This window comes from Pan paniscus, chromosome 4 (genome assembly GCF_029289425.2).
Source record: "Pan paniscus chromosome 4, NHGRI_mPanPan1-v2.0_pri, whole genome shotgun sequence".
Classification (NCBI taxonomy): domain Eukaryota; kingdom Metazoa; phylum Chordata; class Mammalia; order Primates; family Hominidae; genus Pan; species Pan paniscus.
In genome coordinates, this window is record NC_073253.2 from 47,758,396 (window position 1) to 47,777,035 (window position 18,640).

At 35.2% G+C, this 18,640-nt stretch overlaps 1 protein-coding gene across 4 annotated transcripts in view; it reads right to left on the minus strand.

Annotated features, from left to right (window-relative positions):
* The window catches only part of SREK1 (splicing regulatory glutamic acid and lysine rich protein 1), a 38,376-nt gene that overhangs the window by 13,037 nt on the left and 6,699 nt on the right, over positions 1-18,640 (minus strand). For 2 of the 4 annotated variants that reach the window (XM_008957581.6, XM_003806797.6), the window contains exons 2-7: positions 14,258-14,391; positions 8,505-8,620; positions 5,565-5,729; positions 5,246-5,424; positions 3,916-4,046; positions 2,942-3,056 (exon numbers count right to left, since the gene is read on the minus strand). In XM_008957581.6, the coding sequence (XP_008955829.1) occupies positions 2,942-3,056; positions 3,916-4,046; positions 5,246-5,424; positions 5,565-5,729; positions 8,505-8,620; positions 14,258-14,391 (840 nt within the window). Of the gene's footprint in view, positions 1-2,941; positions 3,057-3,915; positions 4,047-5,245; positions 5,425-5,564; positions 5,730-8,504; positions 8,621-8,906; positions 9,481-14,257; positions 14,392-18,640 lie in introns of those variants that run through there. The other 2 variants (XM_055112342.2, XM_024928823.4) reach the window with 2 other exon arrangements.

The window sequence follows — 18,640 nt, forward strand, 5'->3', positions numbered from 1 at the left end:
TAAGTTGTCCTTGCTAAAAATATAATTCTTTTGTTTTCCTCAAAGCAATGCTTTCCAACCTTAAGCAAAACTTATTTTTAAAAATTAAGTATAACTCTCATAAATAAGTTAATAATAAAAAGCACTGATCACTTGGCTTCCAACCTTACCCTGCAACTGAGATGTCAAAAGACAGTGACTAAGAGTAATTATTACATTTTAACTGTGACGTTAAATATTTTCACGTCAATCTTACCCGCTAGTAGTTTTCTGATTAAGAATGCTAAAAGTAGTCAAGAGCAGATCTAATCTAACTAAAGATTTATCATTAACTCTCATTTTTAACGAGAAATTGTATTATTCTGAATAATGCAAAATCTTATTTTTAAATTAAACTGTAAAAAACCAGCAACTTACCATTATGCTGCATCAAAGTTCATTTGTAAATCAGTTGTTTTCCATTAAAATATTATAAAATGTCTTACAGTTCCTGTGCTAATCTATAAAGGTTACTTAAAATTATAACAATTATAGTACTATCCATCTTTTCTATGTCTCAATAAATAAAACAGGCATCAAAACTTGGATAAAATGGAAACATACCTCCCTAGTCCTAGCCAAGGTCACAGTGACAAGAAACCCCTTCCTCTCTCTAACCATAAGAAGCGGAAGGAACAGGGAAAGGCTGTGGGGGAGGGTTGGGAGGTAGGAAGCATGGCTCTAGAAGCATTTGAAAATGGTGAAAAAGTAGAAGGTGGGCCTTTAAGTTAAAGGGTTCCTGCAACCCACGCTCATGCTAAGTCTAATAGGTCAGGGTGAGATTCAAGGACAACAACTCCCACTAGCAGAGGAGGAAATGTCAAGAAAGGCCTATCATTCCCTTCCTGATTTCTGGGGGATAGTGGGATCCTTCCAGGTCAGAATCTGTAAGTTAAATGTTTTTAGGTAAGGAATTTTTTTTTTCTCATTTAAAGATAACTCATTCTCTCTTTTGTATTTGTTCTTGAACTTAAGGCTACATGTTTCCACATGCATGCACAAAAACAGAATATGCTGACAAAAGTATGTATGTATGTATATATGTCAGTTAAGAACATGTATACCACGCCTATAATCCCAGCACTTTTGGAGGCCAAGGCGGGAGGATCGCTTGAGCTCAGGAGTTCAAGACCAACCTGGGCAGTATGATAAAACCCCGTTTCTACAAAAAATACAAAATTAGCCAGGCGTGGTGGTGCGTGTCTGTGGCTTAGCTACTCAAGAAGCTGAGGTGGGAGGATCACTTGTGCCTGGGAGGTGGAGGTTGCAGTGAGCCGAGATCAAGCTACTGCGCTCCAGCCTCGGCAACGGACTGAAACTGCATCTTGGGGGAAAAAAAAAAAAAGGAATATATATACATTATTTCTAATGCTACACAGACATTGTGTGTACATCTGTATAGACATATCTACATAAAGCACATAAAACTTCACTTAGATCATCAAAGAAACAACAATTTTATTCATCATCAAGTTTTGGCTTGTTCCAGTCTTGGACATTAGCTCTCTCTTACAATCAACACAATATGAGATCCAGGTCATCAGTCTTCCTCAGAAAAGAAGTTGTAATATTACTCTTCAGCCCAATTCTATTATTTCCTTGATCTCCTTTACCCTCACCACATCCTGTCAACATATGGAAATATCCACAGTCTAGTATCACTGCAGCTTCTGTTCCACTATCCTTTCCTGACTCTGGCCTCTGCTGCACTGCCTTATTCTTGTATGTGAAACAACCTCCTTCACTTGGTTCTGAAAGTGTCTTACTGTAAGTCCTTGGATAAACGCAGTAAAACCATATTCCAAAGGAGATTTTGCAAACTAAGAATAGACAAGTATACACTAGTATATCTGGTGTATACTTGTTTACTAGAATCTAAGAAAGAAACATCCTATTTTTCCTCATTCTTTGAATCTCCTTGATCAACACACACATACACACAAAAACAAAGTAAACTGAGCCTGCTGGTAAAACAATGTACAACAAACTGGTTCCTTTTCCCTCCCCCAAATCCTTTCCTCTTCTTTAAAATCCCAACATACACAGATACACTCTTCCCTCCCTGCTCTCTCAAGACATACATAGGAGTACGTATGTACACATAACATGCAATTAGGATCCACTATACATACTTTCACATTTCAACAACAGCCCCCTCCGTACCTTAAAATAGACAACAAAATTTGTAACTTTAGTAATGATCTTTAGGGTACTTCCAATTAGGATGGTATTGCCAAGTTTGCATTTTAAGGTCCCCTTTATACCAAAGACAAAGAAATGACAGATAAAGAAAATCAAAAGGACAAAGCTATGATCAAAAATAAGATAAACAGAGCTTAAGCAAAGTACTAAAACAGAAGCTGAAACTGCAAGTTACTCCTGTGTTTCAGGTCCAAAAGTGGGCAGAGGAGGCTCTTATCACCAGCAATACCAAGGACTCAAAGTGTTCCTTTGGATACGTGGTACTGAAAATAGGGAATTGCGTGAAAGATCTGGGGTGGTGCTCCCCAAACTTGGAATAGACTGGGAAAACAAAACAAAAAAGCTGCAACTTGAGCAATTATTTTCAGCATGGTCACTAAGGATGTTCCCTTTTCTCAATATGAAGAATGAAAACAGCTTTTGTCACTTCTATATAAAGACTAGTTTACTCTTAGAAAAATCTGGAATAGAGTATCTTTAGACACAAAACTAACTTCAAAAAATAAAGATAAGTTCAAATATTTAAAAATTAAGTATCATTAGACAAAATTTCATTCTCAACTACAGTATTACAATTAGAACAATATTTAATGGTAACCACACTTCAGGTGTACACTACTAAAATTTCTAACTTCTGATATTTTGACGAAAACTCATAAAATCTTAATATTTTAAATACAAAACTAAAATAAAATTTAAATATGACAGCAGAAATTCTCACCTGTGTTTTGATTGTGATCTTTTCCTTCTAGAATGGGATTTTGAGCTAGACCTGGATTTTGAGCGAGTATGGGAACGAGATCGACCGCCTTTTCTTTCATTGCTCTTTCCAGACTCTGGGAGGAAAAAATCACTTTGCAGTGTAAGCTCAGAACAATTAAAGATCCCAGTTAATAATCAGGCACAAGTGGAATGTACCACATATAGTGCAAGGGGCCTACTCTCTGTACATCCTCCTCCTTCAGAAACATCCAAGAAAGTCATTGCATAAACTCGTTGAGTGCAGCCACCCTGCAGCAGTACATATAAACCAGATGATTATAAACAGCTGTTCGTAATATTTTGTTGCTGCCGTAACGTACGATTACAACATGTCTGTAATTCCTGTGACAGTGATTTTAAGTCCTTTCTCCACTTATTCTGCTAGAATTGAAGCTTAAATTCTAAGTGTTGATTTAGAAAATCTGCTCATATGTAAACCACCTAGATGTTTTTAGAATGGGTTTTTTAATTATTTTCATTAGCAACACAAAAGTTTGAATAGATGTTCCTTTACCTTACTAAAATACAGTATCTGTATTTTTTTCTAAATCACGGGTTCTCTTCTCTACTTCTAAAATTAAAATGTTGAGGAAAAGTAAACCTGCTGAGTCGTAACGTTTTAAATATATGTACTCTTTTTAGCCTTGCAATAACATTTTTACTTTCAGCAAATCACTTTTGAGCACTGATTTTGCTATGAAAATACAGAGCTGATTAGCTCAGACTAAAGTGCCTCAATTCAGTATCACAGAAAAAGATAAAATATGGGCTAAGTTGTTCTTTGACATGAGTATGCTACTTACTATTTCTTGAGTTTCAGTCTTCTTGTTTGTAAAATGAAGTGACTGAACAAGATGATTTCTAAAATTCCTTCCAGTTCTAAGATTCTATGATCTTTAAACTATGACCTATGTAACAACGTTATGTACTTACCTGGTTCAATAGCTGCTGAGATAAATGACTGAGCTTCTCGTACTCGCTTCATTACTTCTTCTAACTCCTTAGCTGCAGCCTGAGGTGTCATCTCAGGGGGTTTTACTATTGCATTGTTGGAGTGATTTATTCTAAATTAAAAATATTAGCATATCACAAATACACACCACATTTTATAAAACATGAAACACACATTTATATGATACACATATTTATAAACGTGAGGACATCTCAGAAGCACGTAAGAATGATATACAGAATAACCAAAAGCAACCTCAAAACCATGATTAATCTCTCATCCCCACTTCCTATCATTCCTTGCTAATACAACCAAAAGCAGGGAGAAAAGAAAAATTGAACCCTAGCTAACTTAATTCAAACAGACTAGATTAAGTGCTTTTCCATAGCTTAGAATTAAAATAAATTAAAATGTTGATACCAATATGAAAATGAATCATTTCTATTTTCAAATCAAAAGATCTTACTGATATCCTGTACACTCTAGAAGAAGGGTAAGCTACCTGTATATCATCATATTATGTACACCATTTTAACCAACGCTGAACCATGGCTGAGTTAGACATAGCTTTGCATGTGCAAGGCATCTGATAAAACTCTTCCTCTACTAGGTAAGAGTGACTTCTCTGATGCACATGAATGGATATTATGTGTCTTGCTTTACCCCTTCCACACTGAGAAGACAAGTACCCACTAAAAACTTATCCTTAACAGAAAAATCCTGATCAAATTGTATAACTAAAGCAATCTATGAAATTCAAGCAAAACTGTATTTGCCTCAACAATCTGCATGAAATAGAATTTCTGGTCTGGAGTATCTCGAAGGCCATTATCAACGTTTTACAAACAAGGATGTAAGCAAACCTTAAAAGTCAAAATTTCTGGTTTAAAACATTTCTGGGCACTTATAATTTCCTTCTGTAGATTTTGAATTTACCACAGTTGTTACTGGAAGTACTGTAGTTCAACCCACCTGTTAAGTTGCTCAATTAGTCTAGTGTCATAATGTAAAACCAACCTGACTATTAAAGTTTATGGAAAAAGATCTACAACCGTTATGCAGGGTATATAAATAATGTTAACACTGAATTAGACCCTAGAAAATAGAAAATGAGAAAATAAATGTCTCTAAATAAAGGAATTTAAAGACTAAAATGGTAAGTATCTCATGTATTTCATTTATACTTAACACAAAGTCTTCCTTTCCACAAATTGCCAATTACTATTAAAAAGAAAAAAAAAGCCTTAATTACATCAAAAATACTTTAAATGTTTCAAAATCATTAAAATTTCTTTGTTTAGGATTTCTTACTTCAGTGGCCTGTCTCCAAACATAACTCCATTAAAAGCAAGGGCCCTTGGTACAGAATTTTGGTCTGCAAATTCCACAAAAGCAAACCGAGTTGGCTGAGTCTCATCACCTGCCATCCGCACAAACTTCACTTCTCCAACTTGTTTAAAAAATTCAAGTAGTTGATCAGCTGTCGTTGTCTAAGGGAACAAAGTGACACTTTGATAAAATATATCCATTTAAAAAATCAGGTAAATATTACTGTATCCACTGATATGATTTTTAAGAAGAGAAAAAGAATAAGGGCTACTGCTGCTTTGTTTCTTCTTTAATTGGTTACCTGGGAATTCAGATTTCCAACATAAACCGTTCTCCTAATTTCATCTATTTTGGAAGGATCCACGTTTCCCATAAGTGGTGGCTGTGGTATCTCTCCAAGTGTTGCAATGTTGGGGTCTAGTGCTGCTGCTGGTATAGCTCCCAAACTGCTAAGTGAAACACCAAGCTATCGAAAGAAGAAAAAAAACACACAGAACACATATTTTCTATTAGTATCCAAAGCTACCATTCTCTAATCTTGAAAAGAATGAACTAACTCAACAAGAATGAAAGGAGACTAGGGACTCCAAACTTTCAGTCATATATATGTCTGAGTTATTAAAGTAAGGTCACATTAGTTTTAAATGTAATTTGAAATATATTTTACTGTCTGGATATTTTAGCCACTTTTAAACTTGACCCTAAAAGACAGGCTGTTTCTCATTACCTGACATAGCTACGTTCTATAGTTTCCGTGAACAATGAATTATTGAATATTGAACCATTATTCCTAGGGAAAATACAGGGTGAAGTTCCTACAAGCCTCTGGTCACATTTACATTAACTAATAAAATATTTAATCTTATTTTATATGTGCTTCTGTTTAAAGACACCTTAGCTGTTATATATTGTCGATTCATTAACACTGAACTTACAGCCAGCAGCGCTACAATTCAGGCCTGAATGAAGCTTATCTAATACATGTATTTAATATTTTCTCCATGAGGCACTTCACAATCTCCCTGTACTTAGGAACACTACACAGCAGTTTGGCACTACACTTGTGGGCCCATCTTAACAGTGAAATCACCAACAAAAAGCACAATTCAAAGAACATAGCACTAAACAGACTGCGTGCTTGTTTACCACCTGAGTGCCAAAACAAGAAGATTTCGACCTCCGTGCAAATAGACAAACCCCAATTTTTCACCACTCTGTGTATGTCCACGAACGACCACAAAAGTGCTCCAACTGTTGATGTGGGGATTTCAAAAAAATTTTACTTACTAAGTGAATTCAAAAATACAGAATTCACAAAGAATGAGAATCAACTGTACCTTGGTCATTGAAAAACACAGATGAGTATGAGTATGAGTTCCTAACAGTCAACAATTATCATAGCATCGAATTCAACTGAGGTAGTAACTTAATCCTCATATCAACCCTAAGAAATGGGTTATTATTATCATGCTGAAAGTTTACCTAAGAAAATATATCTAAAATATTGAGCCCTTACTTATGCCATGGTACGAAAAGGACAAAAACCTTCAAAAAAACTTTGAATGATCTTTCTATAGCATCACTAAATTCAGTTTTTACTTTCAGCATTAAGGAATGTATTATTTTTAATATGAATGTAAACTAGAAGAAATATAAGATCTCAGAATTTGAAAACAGAAAAAATTTTTCAGAACGAAAAGAGCTTTCAAGGAAAAAAAGACAACTCTTCATTTCCACTTATACTATTAGAGAACATTTTGACCATTAATGACTATATATACAAATATGATACAGAACTAAGATTTTAACAACTGTTAAGTAATGGCACTTGCTAATGGTGAAAACAGAAGTTTATGAAATCAATGTCACTTATCACAGCAGCCAGTCTGATCTTTTTAAAACATGTCAAATCATGTCATATCCCTGCTTAAAACCCATCAATGGTTTCTAATTACCTTAAGAATAAAACTCGAACCCCTCTTTCCATGGTCTAAAAAGCCCTACCATAATCTGTGTCCTATCTATCCCCTCCAATCTCAAACACTCATGACCCTCACTCACTATGCTTCAACCATACTGACCACCATTCTGTTCCTTGAACACATAAGTTCAATTAAAAAACATTTCCCCCCAAGAATCAGAATGCAGGTCTTTAGCATAGCAATGTTATGTAAAAACTACAAATCTAAAATTTTGCACTTCAAAATTTCAGAAACCACTCTTACAATCTAGATAAATTAACTACAATCACATAGTTCATTTCTTAGTTCAATTCCTATCCAACACCACAAAGCTAGATTCAACTTCCAATTAAGGCAAGCTTTGTATTTTGTTCTACGTTGTCTTTTGAAGAAAAATGCCACTTCTTTTAAAATAAATATGGCCAGAGTTTTTTAAGCAAAAACCAAGAGCCAGTAATAGTAATATCCCCTTTTTTTTTTTTTTTTTTTTTGAGACTCTCCCTCTGTCGCCCAGGCTGGAGTGCAGTGGCGCAATCTTCGCTCACTGCAAGCTCCGCCTCCCAGGCTCACGCCATTCTCCCGCCTCGGCCTCCCGAGTAGCTGGGACTACAGGCACCCACCACCACGCCCGGAGAATTTTTTGTATTTTTAGTGGAGACGGGGTTTCACCGTGTTAGCCAGGATGGTCTCGATCTCCCGACCTCATGATCCACCCACCTCGGCCTCCCAAAGTGCTGGGATTACAGGCATGAGCCACCGCACCCGGCCGTAATATCCTTTTTTAATCCCACTTGGAAATCACAAAGGAAGCATTACTAAATTATGATTTAATTCTGCATAGTTAATGGAAAAATATTTTGCCATGTTTTCACCTTATTACATTTTCTCAATATCAGACAAAGACCTGTTTTTTCCCATTACCAAAGTTGTGGATCATTTCACGTATTTTAAATGGATTTAATCCTCATTAACTGAGAAATACAGTTACCTAGATCCTCTATGCTATCTAAAATATTGAGTTTTAATAACTGATTTTCTAGTGAATAATCTATTGGGGTTCTCAAATTTAAATGAATCCCCTGTTACTTCAGGAGTAAATCCAAAACGCAGCGTAAGTCACTGATAAAGTGAAAAAAAAAGTTTAAGCAGTGATTTTGAATCCTCTCTATTAAAAAAAAGAAGAAGAAGAAGATCCAAATGCAAATAATCTGAAGCTCTCTATTCAACTGGTCACACAGTTGAACATTCACCTCTTTCGTAAGCCAGCTTATAGTACTTACAGTAGTCAAAGGATTTGGGGTCGGTATTGGAAGCAATCCTGCACCAGGCATCAGACTTGTCATGGTTGGAGCAGGAGCCAATAAAGAGAGGGCTTTGGATTCCTCTGGGATTTTACCTGCAGAGGCAAGTTCCAAACATTACAAAAAGCAGAAACACCACACAAACTTTACACTATGATTTTACAATTACCCTTGCAGTTAAAAAATAATAATAATAAATGAATCTATCTATCAGATCTGTATAAAGAAATAAATAAGAACTTAAGTCTTTCCTTTTATCCTGCTCTACTAGGAAAAATAAAAGTGAGCAAAACTTCAAATATTAACAATCTCATTAATGGAATATTATTTTAAAAATTGAATAATGTAGACAATTATTTAACACTTTGAGCTATGGGTCACCTGTACTGGAAACTTAATGTTCATGAACCAAACGATATCAAGCATGGACGCTTTCCCAGGACGGTGTTTTCGCGGTGATCGAAAGTTGTGTTACACATGACAACCGTTCGTGTTGGCTGCATCACTAATAGCACACAGAACATCAGATACAGAAAAGAAGAACATTTTTTAAAGTTTAATCCCCAGAAATGGCAAATAACCAAATTAGTCAAAAAAAAGAAAAAGAAAAAACAAATATGTGCGAATTGAAATTTCTTAATGAGTGCCCCTATCCTGTTACTGAAACTACCTATTTGTGATGCAAACAATTTTGATAACCCTCCAACAGATTCCATTTAATTTCAAATAGAAAACAAAAACTTACTCCATGTAATGAACTTCAACGTAAAAGGAAGCCTACATCCATTCAGTTAATAAAGCATCTCACCAACATCAGAGATGCCTAAAAGAATTCAGTTCCAAAAAATATGCCTTGGGAAACTACTAAAAATGTTTCAGGAAAAAAAAAGTTCCCTGGTTTCAGAAAACTTCTTATTAACTTTTAGAACCAATTTATGTATACTTATCTGAAGGGGGAGGTTAATGCCTTAAAGCTTGCTTAAAAACATTTTAATTGCCTAATAACAATAGTAACATTAAAATAATCTAATAACACTCAGTAGGAAAAAAACTCCCTACAACCTAAAACAATGAAAAACTTACTCTGAAATAAGTACGATTTGTCATATTCATTGCTGAATTCTAATCAATTACTTCTGATAAGGACTGCAACTTTCACGTTATTTTTCCTTATCCCCTTAGGCAAAAAAAAAAAAAAAAAAAAAAATTCTTAAATAGTTGACTACATGTGGATATATTTAGAAGAACACTCATGTGGTAGCTGGTAAAGAATTTCTATTATTAATTCTCCAAAAGTGTTTTAAAAGACAATGCACAAAATCATGCTAAACTGAAATATAGCATATGCAGTAAATTTCCACAAGCACCATGCCTGGTTTCAGTTGTAAAAATATTTAAAACAACCACATGTGCAGAGATAAATCCCTAAACAATATTATCTGAATATATCTTTAAACATGGATGGAACTCAAGTCGGAATTTAAAACTTGATTTAAATAATGGCTATGCCTTATTTATAGGAAGCAAATAAAACCTACTATTTTCTACCTTTGCAGCATCTAAGTTTATATTACTTTATTACTTTCAAAAACAAAGTTATCTTTATTATTTCAGTAAAAATTCTGGAGAACAGATTTCTTAACATGCATCAACAAAAGGCAGGTAGGCCTTATTGAAAACATCAAATAACAATAATCTGCTTTATATGTATTAGTTATTGGTATTAACACATGTATTTATATATACCCACATATACACTATACTATTTATATTGATTTCACCTGTTTTATCTGTTATAAATTGGTATTATCTTAAAAGGTTTGTAAAACCCGAACATTCTTGATAAATTGAGGTTTTGAGGCAGAAACTCCATCGTCACTACCTTAATGTATGCACCTAAGGAAACTAAGAGTTCTAATCTAGTAATGTCCCAAATTTAATATTACTTGTCCTTTAATAAGCAAAACTACCTATTGAAGACATTGTAGAAAGACTATACAAACAAAAAGGGTATTCAACACTGGCCAAAAGTTGACTACTTAGTATTATGAAGTCTTTCACTTTCAGCTTAAATATCAGTAGGTTGTCAAACTCTCTCACTGCCTTTCAAAAGAGTATACTACTATAAATATAGTATACTACTATAAATGTATAAATCCACTATAAGCACATTTTTTAATAAATTAACTTCCAATTACCATTCTAATTACTCTATATACTTATTCTAATTACCTAAAGGTAATGGCAAAAGTACTTTAAGAAAAAGCTCCATTGCTTAATTTCCAAGATAGAATTCTACCAAATTTACCCTCCAAATAACAGAGCTTATAAAAGTATAAAACAAATAGGCACTTTGCATTTTTCCCAAACTATACTCCTCAAAGTCAACTGAGGAAAACATCTCTCACAGTATTAAAGTAATAGTCCTAATCTCAGAATCCATTTAGAAGCTAGTAACCTCTGAAAAATATTCAACAAAAAATTCAAGCTAACAAAAACCTACATACAAATACTTAAGTTTCTCAAATATCCATTCCCCACATAGGCAACAAAAAGTCTTCGTAAGTCAAGGAAATAAGTTATATGATAAATAACCATCATAAAAATGAAAGGCTCTTCTTTACTCCCAGATTGTTATATTTACTTATTTTCCTTGATGATTTTGTATGCCTAAAATTCCAGGGGGAAGGACAAAAATTAGAAGCTATCAGTTTTTATGAGAGATGTAGACTAGGGGGGAAAAAAACTAGAAAAATGTTGTGCTGAGATCAGAAAGTGTTCCTGAGATACTTATCAGTGTTTTAATGTTTCAAGAATAAAATGTACCTTATGAGTCCATACACACAAATTAAGACTCACAATGAGCTTCACAACACTGTATCCTAATTTACCACATGAAAATTTGCTTTATCTTAAGGTTGAGCTCTACTAATCATCTCCCAATATAATTTGCAACACGTTATGAACCCTTAATGAAATACCATTTACAAAGAACTGGGAAAACCAGCTCACAAGTTAAAGTGAAAGAGATTTAACAAAACAAAAACAAAAACAAAAACAAAAAAAGGGACAAAATAAAGAAAAAGAAATGAAATTAAAGTAAAACAATAAAAAACAGAGACAGGGCGTCCATCTTCTGCGGTTCAGACTCCGATCTCATTTCCCCAATGAAGGTTTCACTTGACGGCAGGTTTAGTGGCATGGCAAACAATGCCTAACTCAGGCAAGTGTAACAGGTCTGCCTTGGCCAGTCTAGTCATCTAATAATGCACAAATATCACATAGAGAAAACATACAAAACCAAATTAATAGTCAAAATCCATCTACCAGAAAATGTGGACATAAAGTTATGACTGATGATTAGGCTGACACCCTTGTTATGTTTGACCGTATCTTTTTCTACGTGTTAACATTTATAAAAGAAATCTGAAATGCACGCAACAACAAAAAGAGGTCATATTTGGACAAGTATAATGAAAGCATATTTTATTTTGAAATGGCATGTTTTATTAACAAAGGCTAAGGCTTAATATGCATGAAACTTACACATCAAATGTTACTTTTACAACTTAGGATCTTCTCACATTACTGTCTACACTAAAAAACAGCAATTCAAAGAAACTGAAAAAACTTCTTAAATTTTTTTCTATGGTTTTTCTCACTTATGTCATGATGCTGTTTGTTCAACATCAAGGAAAGGATGCATTCAGTGAGGTCAACAGAACACTGCTTGCTTACAGCACCACAGCACATCTCCTCTTACAGAACTTACTCCACTGGAATACTTTTCTTTGGTTATTTCACACTCACTCTGCTATCTTTTTTAGTACAATAATGCACTATTTCTTTGCTTGTAGTGCATAATCAGTATTTTAACAGCTCACTGTGAAATTCTCGAGGTTCCATAAATTCATCTCTGCCGTATTTAATACAACTAATGAAAAACGTATATCTGAATGTTTCACCAATACCAACTGTAGGTTAGTGTTTCAAAATATTTACTTACTTATAACTAAATTGCAATAAAAGTATGCTTAAATTTTTCTGTTCAAAAACAGTAAAACTGTCCAAGTTGTAATATTAAAAACACTAAAAAGGTACATCTGACTGTGCATTTATTCATCTCTATCAAGTAAAATAAACAATAAAAGGGACATCTACATGCCCATCATCTTGAACATTTATAACAAGATACAGTAGGGCTTCTCAGATATATGAAAGATTCTATGGGAATAAAGCAGGTTCCAACCAAGCAACACTGATAAAATTCTTCCTTCCAATTCAGTAATAAGCTAACACAATAAAAGATCCAGTGTTACTGGTGGTATTAATTTTCTGATATAATTAATATTCCAGTTTAATAAACCTTTTACCTGATTTCTTTTTTCCCATGCAGTTTCTCAGTATGAAATTTCACTACAAAGTTTGTAGAACGAAACCATTCACCAGCTCCTTTCCCACCTCACCAATTTGGGGCTTACTGTAGCCTTACCGATCAGCAGATAAAGATACATTTGGCCAATAATTAACTTTAATCCATTTTTATCTTCCCTACCCACTCTAACCCCCAAGCATGGGAAAGACACTTCCAAATTTATCTGAAAAATACTGAGAATGTCCTATTCTGGGACTTAAAAGATACGAGCCTGGTACTCACTGTATTAGACTGTAATGTTTTTGACATCCCAGAACAGGCATTCTGAAATAAGCATAAAACCTTGAAAGTGCAGCAAACTGCTTATTACATATTATTTTAATGTCAGCCTGGCCACTAAAAGAGGTTTTAAAAATTACATATGAAAGCCCATCAAACTGTTTTCCACAAACCTTTATGTTTAAAACAGTTTCAGTTACAATCATCCACCAGAGAAAATCTACTTTAAGACATTTTAATTTATAATAACCCAATTCTAAAATCCTGTACACATGCTAGTCAGTGCTCTGAATAAAAGTTAATTACACACCAGAAGTGTCAAAATTCAGCACAGTCTATTATACGTGAGTGGCTCTGTAAATAGAAGTTACTAAAAAATATTAGTAATAATTAGTTCTTAAAGCAGTTTAGGTCATAAAATTTAATGGATACTTTAAGGCCTTTGTTCCTATCTTCAACAACTACTTCCTTCATGGAGGCTTTGGAAAATTGCTTTCCTTTTTTTCCAACACTCCTCCTGCCCCTTTTTGGGGCCAATAAAAGAAAAAATTAAATTCCAGTTGCAAAGCAAACAATTACATTGAATATAAAATAATGATCTCATAGTAACAATTAAGGTAAATTACCTTAAGAGTGTACTTGAAAGTATAAATTACAAATATTTTCTTATAAATATCACTTAACCCCAATTTGCCAAAATGTGTACACTGTTTTCATTTGTAATAGTATTAATACTGAACACACAAGGTAAATGCTTGTTTATGCATTTAAAATAATTTCCCATATCAATTATTTTTTTAATTTCAGAAAGCTTTCTTTGCAATCTGCAAATTGACTACAGAAAGCCAAAGCAAACCAGAAGCCAATGAATGTTAAATTGTAAAACCTCAAATGTACATGTCATAAATTAACCATTTTAATATTACTATTAGGTAAAAAGGTTTACCTCCTCCAAATTTCATTCTTACTTTCACACACACATCAAGAGTACTGTCTACTTGCCAATCTCTAGGAAAGCTAAAGGCAATAACAGACAGGACAGAAATTCAAATAAGAGGAAAAAAAGCGAGATACCAACCTTCTGCACAAGGAACAACTATCAGAGCTCTGTCAATAAAAACCGTGTTAGTTAGATGCTGGGCCACGCCAACACTTGATGGATCACGAAACTTAACATAACATACTTTGGAGGAAAAAGCAAGAGGTGCGTTGCTGCAAGATAAAAAGAAAAACAATTGAACTAATAAACATTTGCTTGGTTTTATCATTTTCACTTAAAATTTCTTTCCTAACCTTTACATAATCTTACGAAATTAAGACTTTAAAACTTTTTGTTATTAAGGATCATTAACACATAAAACAGTGAAACTTAGTCATTTAATGGTGATTTGTCTACCACGACAGAAGGCAATCCAGGCAGGCCTACTGCCTTACTTGTAAAACTTGGAACTCAAATTAATCCTTAATCCAAGTGAATGTAAAAAAAGCTAATTTAACCCAAAAATTAACTCAAAAAGTGTATCATATGTAAGCAAAAATCCCTTTATAAAAGCTCCAATCCTCAAGATTTCAAATTTTATCATCATTCCAACTCTTCCTAAATGTGTTTCCCAAGCATTTACATCACTAAAAAACTTCACAACAGTCTTAGAAAGAGTCAGGTAGTATGGAATTTAAATTGAGGTCTTTTGCATACACCAGAGCTGGACAGTGATGATTTTCCAGACAAAAGATTTTACAAACAAAATCTTACATATTTTATAGGCAACAAAGACTCTAACTGGTCCTACTTGATTCAGTTTAATCCAGGCAGGCCGATACTAAAAATGAACCAGACAAAGCACAAATGAAAGGAACTTTTCCTAAAATGAATACATCCTGTTAGATTCGAAAATATACTATCCTCATGGATAATCATTTTGTCAGCCTATCCATAATTACTTTTCATTAAAATCTGTAATTGTCTTTAGCAGGAAAAAAAAGACCGAAACTAAGTATATACGTAATCTGTAACATAGATTTTATATTAAAATCTATTTGAAACATTTAAGATTTTTCACACTAAAAAAAGAGAGATCACTTGAAAAATATATGACTTAATAGTCATTTACTTTTGTTTACAAAACAGGAAAGAAAACTGACTACAATTCCAGAACTAGTAAATCGCAAAGTTAACATCTAATGTCTAATCATCTAATTCCAAACTTCATGCAACTGTAATCATTCAACTAATCAAGAATCTTTAAACCATTCTGACATACTATTAAATTAGCAATTCCACAAACATTAGCCGTTTTTAAAATCCAAAAATCCAGATTTCTTTGTAATTCTTCACGTCCAGGAACAAAACCATCTTTAAACAATGTAGAATAACCACATTAATAAGGGTTAAATTTATATATATTTATGCTATTAACCAAACAATGTGATAATAAAATGTATCTGCATTTAGAACTTAAAACTATTTACATTAACACAATTAGTAAGGCTAATTAAAGTTGAAAATAAAAGATGTACCGCCGGGCGCAGTGGCTCACGCCTGTAATCCCAGCACTCTGGGAGGCCAAGGCGGAAGGCGGGCGGATCATGAGGTCAGGAGATCGAGACCATCCTGGCTAACACGGTGAAACCCCGTCTCTACTAAAAATACAAAAAATTACCCGGGCATGGTGGCGGGCGCCTGTAGTCCCAGCTACTCAGGAGGCTGAGGCAGGAGAGTGGCGTGAACCCGGGAGGCGGAGCTTGCAGTGAGCCGAGATCGTGCCACTGCACTCCAGCCTGGGCGACAGAGCGAGACTCCTTCTCAAAAAAAAAAAAAAAAAAGGATGTACCTCTTAGCATCCAACTCACTTCTGCCTAAGGGCATCCAATTCAGGATTCACATCAGCCCTCAACAAAAATCCCTCCTTACCCAACCCAACACCTAAGTCAAAGCAACTTGTGTACTGACACTGAGGTAACTATATGCACATCCAGACTTAACTCACCACCTTAACATGACCAAATCACCAATTCAGGCCTCTTGTGAGCTCTAGACTCCCAGGTACAAGTGCCTGCTGGAATATTACACCTTGATGGTCACTAAGTAAGTTGAAAATACACTCATCAACCTCGTTCCTTACCAGTGCTGCCCTCTGTCCCCTGCATTCCATATTTCAGTAAAAGATATCATACTACCCAAGTCTGAAACCTAGGAGTCACTAGTGTGACCATCCTAAGCACTGCCCACCAACTACTTCCAAAGCTCTTTCTAGGTACACAATAAAATTCCATTTTTCTGTTCCTTTAAGTTAGGTGTGGCCATGTAACCTGCTTTGGTCAGTTAAATATGAGCAGAACTGACGTGTCACTATTCTGAAGAAGCTCTGAGAACCACTGTTTGACTCTTTTCCTCTGCCACAACGACTGGCAACATTCAAAAGATGGCTGGGACTCATCAACTTCATCCCAGAGTGAATAACCACAACGAGTAAAGTTCCCAACCCCACGAATTTAGTCTAAAAAATATTTTGTCAGCCAGGCAGGGTGGGTCATGCCTGTAATCCTAGCACTATGGGAGGCAGAGGCGGGCAGATCACCTGATGTCAGGAGTTTGAGACCAGTCTAGCCAACATGATGAAACCCCATCTCTACTAAAAATACAAAAATTAGCTGGGTGTGGTGCCACACACCTGTAATCCCAGCTACTTGGGAGGCTGAGGCACAAGAATTGCTTGAACCCGGGAGGCAGAGTTTGCAGTGAGCCGAGATCACACCACTGCACTCCAGCTTGGGCAAGAGAGTGAGACTGTGTCTCAAAAAAGAAAAAAAAAATTGTCAAACTACAAAGATCTGAAGTTATTTCCAAAACTCTACTTATTCTAACTGATAAATTATCCTTGACCTTTCTGTCCTCATATTGGTCAATATATCCTGCTTCGAGTACCTTGTAAATATCTGTCACATTAATTTTTTCATCATTCTCATTACCAATGCCTTAATTCAGACCCTCATCATTTCTCATGTGGATTACTTAACAGCTTTTAAGAAATCACACAGCACCCAACCTCAAATCCTTATTAATGGTCTTCCACCAAAGCTCCCACAGTGATCTTTCTAAACACTAAATTTCATTGTGTCACTCCACATATCAAATTTCCTTAAAGGTACTATTCTGTTCTTGCCTCGTCATGGAAATGCACCCAAAAATTATACCTGTGGTTCCAGCAACACATCACAAACATATGGGTCTTCATATATGCTGTTCCATTTGGTTACGATGTCCTCGCTAACTCCCATTTTGAATGCTAATTCCACTCTTCTTCAAGGCTCAAATTTCCAAGTCTTCTGGTAAATCATCTTAAGATACCGCAATCATTAGGTACAGCCTCCTACATGTGCTACCAAGACATTCTATATTGCTTTGGCACAGGCCTTAGCACGGTTTCCTTATGTGAAACCCTCAAAAGATCCTATAAGCTTCTCTAGCCATAAATGATTAGTCACCAGTCTCAAGGGCCCATTTCCCTGGCTGACCAGCAACCTCTAATTTTGGAAGTCAGGCTCAACCAAATGAGCTAGATCAATCAATCAGGTTCTCTCTATTGGGCTGGAAGGTGACTTACAGTAAGCTGTAAGCCAGATGATGAGTACATAATAGGTATGCAAAGAAATGGAGTAGATAGAAACAAACTGAACTGATAATAACCACTGCAGAGAAAGAAGCAGATAGTCATCTTGATTGCTGATACGCTTCTGGTTCCCAGTCCTAGTTTCCATGAGGCCTGGCTGTACTACAATCTTTATTTTTCAACGCAGTGAAATCTTTCTTTTTAATAATAATGTCTCTTCTCGATGTACCTTGGGTAACACTGTTTCTGTCCTTTTTAACCAAAAACAATCTGTGATTATAATAACCTACTAAAGCCCTAGCAATTCCAACAGGAATAACTCTTTTGCCTCTGAAATCTTCAAGAGCCTGACAGTCATCTCTGAAGCAACATTTCCTAAACTGACGGATCCTTTTGTGAAGGAATGTAAACGTTAAGTAAGCACTACTGAAAACTAAAACCACATTTCCAAATACCCCTAGTTGAAATCTACTTCATTTCAAACTTAAAACATCCACAGGAATAGGAATTCTGAGTCTGGTTTGTAACGCAACTACATGTGAAGACATGCCACCAACATTTCAGAAGCCTGGGAACTGGTTAAAAAAATGTTGGTCTGTTCTGAACAGCATTATCATGGAAGTATGGATACTAGGTATGGCTACTCCACTGATTTAAGCAATTTTCTTTTCTTTTCTTTTCCTTTTTTTTTTTTTTGAGACAGAGTTTCACACTGTCACCCGAGCTGGAGTGCAATGGTGGGATCCCGGCTCACTGCAACCTCCGCCTCCCGGGTTCATGCGATTCTCCTGCCGCCTCCCGAGTAGCTGGGATTACAGGTGCACACCACCACACCCAGCTAATTTTTTGTA